The 10,522-nt window shown below is 42.9% G+C and overlaps 1 protein-coding gene across 4 annotated transcripts in view; it reads left to right on the top strand.

Moving 5' to 3' along the window:
* The window catches only part of LOC137431381 (uncharacterized), a 118,494-nt gene that overhangs the window by 88,236 nt on the left and 19,736 nt on the right, over positions 1-10,522 (top strand). For all 4 annotated transcript variants that reach the window (XM_078781958.1, XM_078781957.1, XM_078781956.1 and 1 more), the window contains exon 3: positions 6,299-7,360. In XM_078781958.1, coding sequence (XP_078638084.1) covers positions 6,299-7,360 — 1,062 coding nt within the window. The remainder of the gene's footprint in view (positions 1-6,298; positions 7,361-10,522) is intronic.

Below are 10,522 nucleotides of genomic sequence, written 5' to 3'. Positions count from 1 at the left end.
TCTCCAATCCGTAATGATGCACTGCTGGATGGTTCCTCTGGAACTTTGCAGGCAAGGCGGACGTGCATGGCGATGACGTCATGTTGTCCGCTCATTAGGTTGGAGAACCAGATTACAGATACCATTATTAGTAACTCCCAACCGCAACCAGGTCGACTCCATATGATGAGTGGATACCAGAGATAACGTCACCGCGTGGCAGGCGGTGCTTATCGCTCCCAGCAAGGTGCAGCAGCAGCTGTATGGGACACCTTGCTGGCGGTTCTCCACTGATGATATGAAGGTCGCATAGTGACTGATGTAACTCTGTGACCCTTTCGGTTTTTATAAGTGTATGGAAAGCCTCACTGCGTTGCCCTGATGAAGCCCCAACAAGGGCGAAACCAGGTCGGTAACTGTGAGTTTTGCATGCACTTGTGACAGTATCTGTATTTATAATCCGTAATGACGCACTGCTGGATGGTTCCTCTGGAACTTTGCAGGCAAGGCGGACGTGCATGGCGATGACGTCATGTTGTCCGCTCATTAGGTTGGAGAACCAGATTACAGATACCAGTATATATATATATATATATATATATACATAATTATACAGTCATGTGAAAAAGTAAGTACACCCCATGTAAAGTTTTGACTTTTTCAACATATTTCGACATGCAGCTATTTGATCTTCATTTCAACAATATTGATAGATAAAGGTGATATAATATAACAAATATCATGAAACATTTACATTTTGTAGTCCATTGTATAATTTAAATAAACATAAATGCAAATTTCGCATGTGGAAAAAGTAAGTACACTCTTGGCTCTAATAGGTGGTATTGACCCCTTTGGCAGAAACAACTTCAAGTAGGCATTTCTTCTAATGTCAACCAGTCTCTGACATCGACTGGGAGAAATGTTTGCCCACTCCTCCATGCAGAATTCTTTCAGCTGTGCGATGTTTGAGGGGTTTCTTGCATGCACAGCTCGTTTCAAATCCCCCCACAACATCTCGATGGGATTTAGATCCGGGCTTTGACTTGGCCATTCCAGAACCCTCCATTTCTTTCTTTTCAGCCATTCCTTGGTGGATTTACTGGTGTGTTTAGGGTCATTGTCATGTTGCAAGGTCCACCTTCGGTTGAGCTTCAACTCTCTGACATGTGGCCTCACATTATCCTCAAGCACCCTCTGGTACAATGAAGAATTCATCGTGGATTCTATGATGGTGAGCTGCCCAGGCCCTGATGCAGCAAAGCTGCCCCAGACCATAATATTTCCACCATCATGCTTTACAGTTGCTATCAAGTTCTTGTGGTCAAATGCTGTCTTTGGTTTTTGCCAAACATGTCTTCTGGTACTGTGGCCAAATAGCTCTACTTTTGACTCATCTGTCCAGAGCACATTGTTCCAGAAGTGCTCAACTTTGTCTAGGTGTTCATTGGCAAACTTTAGTCTTGCCCTGATGTTCTTTCTGGACAGCAAAGGTTTCCTCCTGGCACACCTCCCATGTAGATCAAATTTGTGCCTCCTCTTTCTAATGGTAGACTCATGAACTTTGACATTAACAGTGGCCTGAGCTACCTGTAGGAGTGTAGGTCCCGTGATGACATTCTGGGGTTCTTCGAGACTTCTTTCAGCATCTTGCGGTCTGCTCTCGTGCTGAATTTGCTGGGGCGTCCTGGCCTGAACAAGATGGCAGTTGTTTGGAATCTTCTCCACTTGTAGATGATCTTCAGGACAGTCAAATGATTGATTTCGAATTGTTTGAGATCTTTTTAAATCCCTTCCCAGACTTGTAGGCATCTATAACCTTCTTTCTGAAGGCCTCAGAGAGCTCTTTTGATCTAGGCATGGTGATGCCGCATACTTCAACAACAAAGAGCAAACCAAACTAAATTAGGCTAATGGTGAAATCTCAAAAGGGGCCTTAAAATGGGTCTAACCCCTCCCCATCTTAGAACAAAACACAACCTATTGTTTCTTCAAGGGGGATGTCTGGGGAGTTAGAAAATCATGGTTGTGAATATGAAAGCATTGCACATCACTCCGAGAATCACATTTACATATATATATAATAGGTGCTGATGTTGACGCCAAGAGCCGATTTGACGTAACAGGTTGTTTGCCTTTATAGGCGTCAATATTGATGCTATATGCACAAATATGGTATCAAAATGTGCAGGAAGATAAGACACACTCAATAAAATAGGATTGAGGCTTCACAAATAACTTTTATTGGATAGAAATGACAAAATATTGAAATTAAATGCTGCAAATTCACTTCGGTTTCATCGATAAAGTGGGACAAATACATTGTAATTTCAGAAATATTAGCTTCATAGTCATAAAGTTTATGTTCAAATTTCCCCTGTTCATTCGTGTATTTAACATTATTAACCAAAATGTTAATATCAATAATACTGATAATTATACTGTCAAAATCAAATGTAACCCCCCTAATATTTTATTGAAATTCACAAATCGCAATACCGCCAAAACATCAAGTAGTGGGGCAGATAAGGTCATATATGGAAGGTATTGTGCATTTTATGTGCATGGCAGTTTCAGCATATAATCTACATACCCCAAGGTTTTATTTCAGACATGGAGGCAATTTGTTTCTGACCTGTGGTGACCTTGAGAGGTCATTGACCCCAGCATTGCATGCTCCATTGACAGTTTGACCTTGATCCCTTGTTCCAAGGTCAAATCTGATGGTGGCAAATGATTCCCCATATATGATTTCCTATTAGTGCCTAATACATACCTAAACTGTCTGACCATTATTTAAAGAGTTACAGGTACTTGAAAGTAAAAGCTATAAATAACTTCGGGACAGCCCCTTAAAGGCCCTTATGTCATGTGACTGATGACACTCCTCTCAGCTTTCAACTGTCTCCATGTCATAAAATGCACAATTGGTTTGCTATATTTCTTTCCAGATGGACTTTTCTGACAATGGTCATCACCCTTCTACCATGGATTTGGAAGCACCAGCTGTGAAACGTCGAAAAATCGATACGGACCATTGTATCGTATGCTCCAAAACTGTTGACCCGAAAAAGGACCATGTGGTTGAGAACCCAACTGCTGATGGCTTGAATGCAATTCTAAAAGCAAGTAAGCTGAGACAAGATGATGTTTATGAAGCACTCTGGCCTTTGCAACAAGAGATTTTAAGCCTGAATCTGAAAGTGGCTTTCCATAAATCATGTCGTGCCAATTACACCAGCAAGTCAAATTTGCCTAAATGCCAATCTACCGATACTGAACAACAACCGTGTACGTCGGAGTCCATCTCTACGGAACCTTCAAGGCTCATGATAAGTGAAACAAGCGGGTTTGACATCAGGAATGATTGTTTCATTTGTGGCAAACGGAGCACTTCAAATAGAAAAAAGCTTACACAAATTTCCACAGGCATCGGACAGACCACCAGAGAAAAGGTTCTTGCAGCGGCCCACAAAAGAAAAGACGACACCATTCATATGCGAATGCTCTTGTATTCAGATTTGTTTGCCTATGATGCCAAATACCACCGATTATGGGACATTTCCTGGAAGTTTCCCAGAAACGTAACATTACCTTTGTAGAAAAGCGTCTCCTGGTTGACAGGACCATCAGCTTCTGGGACACAGAAACACGGTCGAAGACTGTAACTTTCACCAACATGTCCAAGCCCCTAAAATCCAACAAGACAGACAAGATGATGGTGGATTCGGAAGTACTTTTCCGACGGCTGCTGGCTGTGTCAAAGCACCGTGATGTCAGCCTGGAAGAGGTGCTGACACATGAACCAGCTCCTGTGCCACCTTCTCTCTTCAATGATGACGGGACAATGCGAAAGACAAGCAAGGCAGATTTAGCTAAGAAGTTAGAATCTAATTCTGAAGAAATCCAGGTGTTGCAAGGGTCTGACCAGCATGACACTGCATTTGTCATCGATGGGATGGCGTTACTTCAGGCACTTGATGAAGCACAGTTTGACACATTTGATGATCTAGGACTTGCAGTAATGCAAATAATTGAATCACTGTTAGCCGGTAACCTAGGAGTGGCATCAGTAACTCTGGTCTTTGATCGCTATGATGCGCAGCTCTCCATTAAGCAGCTGGAAAGAGACCGCCGTACGTGTGGAGAGACAACCCCTAGCTATGTCATCAGTGGACGTCGCCGAGTTCCAAACTAGAGCAAATTCCTGAAGAACGCCAAAAACAAATCAGCACTTGTTGAGTTCATCTGCGAATATTTAACACAAACTGCTCCACAGCTCCTCGGGGAACACCAGTCGATTACATTGGCAGGAGGGTTCGAAAATGGTCAGCTGGTTAAACTTGTTGAGCAAACAGGAGTTCAGGAAAAACCTGAATTGTTCAGCACCTATGAGGAGGCCGACACACGGATCCTGCTACATACCATCGATCTCGCTAAATCACACTCGAGGATCATTGTTAGATGCGATGACACTGATGTATTAATTCTTCTAATATACTACTGTGGCAAGGGCATGCTCGGCAACTGCAATGTGTACATGAATGCCGGTCATTGTAGCAAAGCAACGAATCGCCAGAGGTTCATTCCTGTCAGCAGCATAACTGACAAAATTGGGCAAGACATTTCACTGTGCTTACCAGCATCCCACGCTCTTAGCGGCTGCGATAGTACCTCCGCATTCTTCAGGATAGGCAAGCGAACTGCCTACAGCAAGCTCTTGCAGAACATTGGAGACTTGCTACCACTGTCACAGCTGGGTCAGTCCAGTGATGTATCCGAGGTACTCCTCACTGCCACGAAGTATGCACTACTGCTGTATGGATCGAAGAGCAAATCGTGCCACTCTCTGGACCAGCTACGCTATGATTATGCATGCAAAAGTGATAAGGCTGCATGTCTCTTCCCACCCACCGATGATGCATTTGAACAACACGTCAGACGCGCCAATTACCAGGTGGCAATATGGGTTCACAGTCACATAGCAAAGCCAGTTCTTTGGAAGCCTGATGGCCATGGATGGCAGCTGAGAGATAACAAACTCGAGCCCGTCATGTTCAAAAAGGAAGCGGCCCCAAAAGAGGTTCGGGATCTCACACATCTGTATTGCATGGATGAGGACTGTTCACAGACCAGAGCCTGTCAGTGCCTGAGAGCGGGGCTGACATGCACTGAATTTTGCTCCTGTAATGGTGATGGTTGCCCAAACACAGACAATTCTCTTATCTTCAGTGACAGCAGCGATGATGACAGTGACTGAACATAGTTCGACTTCATTCAGAGCATCATCAGAATGACATGTATATACTACTGCGATTTCTGGATGTTGGTAAAAATATTAGGGGGGTGACGTTAGATTTAGACAATATAATTATCAGTATCATTGATATTAACATTTTGCTTAATAATGTGATATACACAAATGAACAGGGGAAATTTGAACATAAACTTTATGACTATGAAGCTAATATTTCTGAAATTACAATGTATTTGTCCCACTTTATCGATGAAACCGAAGTGAATTTGCAGTATTTAATTTCAACATTTTGTCATTTCTATCCAATAAAAGTAATTTGTTAAGCCTCAATCCTATTTTATTGAGTGTGTCTTATCTTCCTGCACATTTTAATACCACATTTGTGCATATAGCATCAATATTGATGCCTATAAAGGCAAAAAACCTGTTACGTCAAATCGGCTCTTGGCGTCAACATCAGCACCTATTATATATATATATATATATATGTAAATGTGATTCTCGGAGTGATGTGCAATGCTTTCATATTCACAACCATGATTTTCTAACTCCCCAGACATCCCCCTTGAAGAAAAAATAGGTTGTGTTTTGTTCTAAGATGCGGAGGGGTACTCGACCCAAAAGCACCCTACACCGCTCGCCTAAATGTCTGAGGTTTAAATAAGACAGGTTCCTCCAAGATCCTCTCTAACGATGTTCTAATCATTTGCACTTGAGCTGGTGCACCTGATTCTAATTTTAGGTATTTGAAGTAGTGATAAATGTAGGGGTGTACTTACCTCTTTCCACATGCGAAATTTGCATTTATGTTTATTGAAATTATACAATGGACTACAAAATGTAAATGTTTCATGATATTTGTTATATTATATCACCTTTATCTTTCAATATTGTTGAAATGAAGATCAAATAGCTGTATGTTGAAATATGTTGAAAAAGTCAAAACTTTACATAGGGTGTACTTACTTTTTCACGTGACTGTATATATGTTGTCCAGCCTTGTTAACTTGCACCCTTTGACTCGCAACATTTTTGTCCTTTGTTCTATTGTGGTTTCTGCAGGATCAACAAGCTTCTCCTTTGGCATTGTTAGCAGCAACATGCAGTAAGATTGGTTCACCAGTACCAGGTCAAGCCACGACAGCCACCCAATCCATTCGCATCGTGGCAGCACCGACTCAAGCTCTTTCACAGGCCATTACCCTTGGGCCCCTGGGTTCAACCAACGGCTGGCAGATTGTGGGGATGGCTGGTGCTGGTGTCCAGATGACTGGCTCAGCCAGTAAACCTGAATCTGTGAGTGGGGCTATCCGACCAGCAGCGCAGGTCCAAGGCCCAGTGCCCGTAGCAATCAAGCCGGCAGCTCCCATTCCCACATGCAACTCAGCCCAAGCCACGGTCGTTAACTTGGGAATGAGTGGTGGGCTTGCTTTGGCACTGCCTCTTGCTCTGGGTGGAGGAGCGACTTTGGTAACCAATTCTGGAAAGTCAGCAATATCCACCACAGCGATGCACCCTGCAACGGTGATTGCACCAACACAGGGAGAAGCCATGAGTAATCCTGCAGGTTCACAGGGTGATAACACCAACCAACAAGTCGGAGACCGACAGACACTAACTATTCAATCTTCAGTTGCAGGAACGCCCAACATCTCAGCGACAACAACTTCCGGGGTGCAGACATTGAGTATCTTGGGACAAACACTACAGGTACAAACTGTGCCCACAACAGCACAGCCTGCGATGACTGGCCTCCAGGCTGTCTCACAGACCATCCCCACACAAAGCATTGTGGTGCAAAGTGGTGCAACTAGTGGTGCACAGGGACAGACTTTGCTGTTGCAAAGCTTGCCAAATGTATCCGGTCAGGGTCTTGTACTGCAAGGTCTCACAACACAAGGCACCACTGCAACACAGGGTGCCATGACGCAAGGGACGCAACCATCTGCAGTGCTCCTTCAGGGTTTGCCACTAGTCTCTGGGGTGGGCAGTGCATGCATGCAGTCAGCCACCCAGCCTTCATCGTCTTTTTCCAGCCCAGGAACCGCACTCGTCTTCCGTGCACCAACCATTAGTCCGAATGGACAGCTGAGCTGGCAGACATATCAGATGCAAAACCTGCAGGTACCAGAATTATCCATAGACTGTGTGTGTTTCCACCCTGTATTCTCCTCTAGGTAGAACAGCTGATTGAATAAATTGTTAATTTAACACCAATAGGTGATAACGTTAAAATGATAAGTTTGTTGCAGTTGCCCTTGCATCACCCATGAAGCCTTGCCAAGAGCAGGTACTTTTGTATCAATCTGGCAGGTTGAATGGACTTCAGCCAAACAAATTTGCATTACATTACACGTATAAACCACAAACGAAGTTTTGCTAAGCGTTTACATTCTTGCAAATTTCTAACTGTTAATTGACAGAGAACCTTCACAAATGATCAGACATTACCATGCCATCGTCCAATTTTTCAGTGAAATATATCATATAGGTATATATATATATATATATATATATATATATATATATATATATATATATATATATATATATATATATATATATATATATACGTAGTGTGTTCAAAAAGTATCCGACCTTTATTTTTCGTGCGTAAAAAAAAGAAGCTAGGGAGGCGTTGATTGGTGCACGTATGTAGGCGATCCTAATGCGCACGCGTGAATTTTTTCCCACCTGCAGAAGCTGTCATTCGACGGCAGACCGCCGATGAGTGAGGACATGTAAGCGAGCGCCGTCGGATTTTCGTTTTTGACAAAATGACGGAAAAACTTGAACAACGCTACTGCATCAAATTTTGTGTTTTTTGGCCTCGGGGATGTTGGATGCTTCCATTGTGATGACTGCAACTTGGTTTCTGGGTCGTACCCATAAACCCAGGACTCATCGCCAGCGATCACTGTGTTGAGGAAGCTGGGATCGCTGTTCACAGTCTCCAGCATGTCCTGTGCAATCTCCAAACGGAGTTGCTTCTGCTCAATCGTTAGCAGCTTTGGTACGAACTTCGCTGAGATTCTCCTGAAGCCCAAATCCTCCTTCATAATGGAATGAATGGTGTTGAATCTTGCGGATCGTTTCCACTTGGGAATCGCCAAGCTTTACACAAAATTTGATGCAGTAGCGTTGTTCAAGTTTTTCCGTCATTTTGTCAAAAACGAAAATGCGACGGCGCTCGCTTACATGTCCTCACTCATCGGCGGTCTGCCGTCGAATGACAGCTTCTGCAGGTGGGAAAAAATTCACGCGTGCGCATTAGGATCGCCTACATACGTGCACCAATCAACGCCTCCCTAGCTTCTTTTTTTTTTACGCACGAAAAATAAAGGTCGGATACTTTTTGAACACAGTAGTATGTATGTATGTATATATATATATATATATATATATATATATATATATATATATATATATATATATATATATATATATATATATATATATATATATATATATATATATATATATATACATACAGTGGAACCTTGACTTACGAGTTTAATTCGTTCTGTGACCGAGCTCGTAACTCAATTTGCTCGTTTCTCAAATCAAATTTCCCCATTAAAATGCATTGAAATGCTATTAATCCGTTCCAGCCCGCCAAAAACCACACCAATTTTTTTTTAAATATGCAGTATATATAAAAATATCTCGCGCTTTATATTTCACCTGTATGCAGCATACAAGTTGGCAGGATGGCCTGGACTGGAGGTACGCACACTTGACTCTAAACTGTCCAGCCTGGGTTTGAATCCCGACCCAGCTATAACCTGTCATGTCGGTGTTTCACAGGCAGGGTGATTCATCAATGTGTGTACCGCTAAACTGGGCGCCCCGTTTGCGTCCCATTAGTTGTTGGATGTTAAGGATCTCACCGTGTCTTCCACAAAGAGAAGGCGAGCTATCGCCGGCACTCTGAACAAGTTGTGGCCTGGCATGCTCTTCTCCTCTGCCGTTATATACGTCCTCCTCGGCATCTTTTTCCAGAAGAGCCCTGTCTCGTCACAGTTGAAGATTTGCTGGGGGATGTATCGTTCGGCTTCTATGAGTTCGGCAAAAGTTATAATAAAATCTTCAGCTGCCTTCACATCTGCCTCACCAAGTCGACAACACGCACACCTCGCTCATGTTTTTCGACGATTGCGTGTTTTATATCCAAGCACATCATCCTCTTCTTCTTCTCAGTACTGCCCTTGGCACTCAATTACTTAGGACCCATGGTTAAAACTAAGAAATTTTCCAAAATAACCAACATGCGAAAACAAAACAGCAGCGATATACGGCAGATATGCTTGCACGGCAAGATAACCACGTGACCGGAACCCACCTGGTGGCGGCTGGCGTAAGCTCCAAAATAACCAACATGCGAAAACAAAACAGCAGCGATATACGGCAGATATGCTTGCACGGCAAGATAACCACGTGACCGGAACCCACCTGGTGGCGGCTGGCGTAAGCTCCAAAATAACCAAAATGCGAAAACAAAACAGCAGCGATATACGGCAGATATGCTTGCACGGCAAGATAACCACGTGACCGGAACCCACCTGGTGGCGGCTGGCGTAAGCTCCAAAATAACCAACATGCGAAAACAAAACAGCAGCGATATACGGCAGATATGCTTGCACGGCAAGATAACCACGTGACCGGAACCCACCTGGTGGCGGGTGGCGTAAGCTCGTAACTCAGATCTCGGCTCGCATCTCAAAGCAATAAACCGCCCGAGCGACGGCTCGTATCTCGGAAAACTCGTAAGTTGGTGCACTCGTAAGTCAAGGTTCCACTGTATTATATATATATATATACATATATATTATATATATATATATATATATATATATTATATATTATATATATTATATATATATATATATATGATCACACAGTTGATCCATCGTAATTAATTCCTACTTATTCCCAAGATGTTTGATCCAAAGTAAAGTTTAGCAGTACACATGAAACTGTTTCCTAAGGGTCATGTGGTAGTTGGTAGTTCATTGGTTGGTTTCAGGAGTGGGCGTGCCTGTTGATCATGTGATTAATGTTGCCATGAGAATTGCCGCAGACTGCATCCTCAGATAATGAATGACTCCAAACCAAATACTTAAATGTTATCGTCGTACTAATGCATGGCTTCAGATGCATTAACTAGTCCAAAACCTTGATGTATGCCATGCAGGGCGGTTCAAAAAGTTTTGCATTTTGCGTACTTATTGTGTGCCTGTTGTACGCTTTGTGTGTGTTGTTGAAAGCCGCATGTATACTTATTAT

Source organism: Myxine glutinosa, chromosome 7 (genome assembly GCF_964187855.1).
Source record: "Myxine glutinosa chromosome 7, kmMyxGlut1.1, whole genome shotgun sequence".
Classification (NCBI taxonomy): Eukaryota; Metazoa; Chordata; class Myxini; order Myxiniformes; family Myxinidae; genus Myxine; species Myxine glutinosa.
This window is presented reverse-complemented; position numbering and strand designations above follow the sequence as displayed.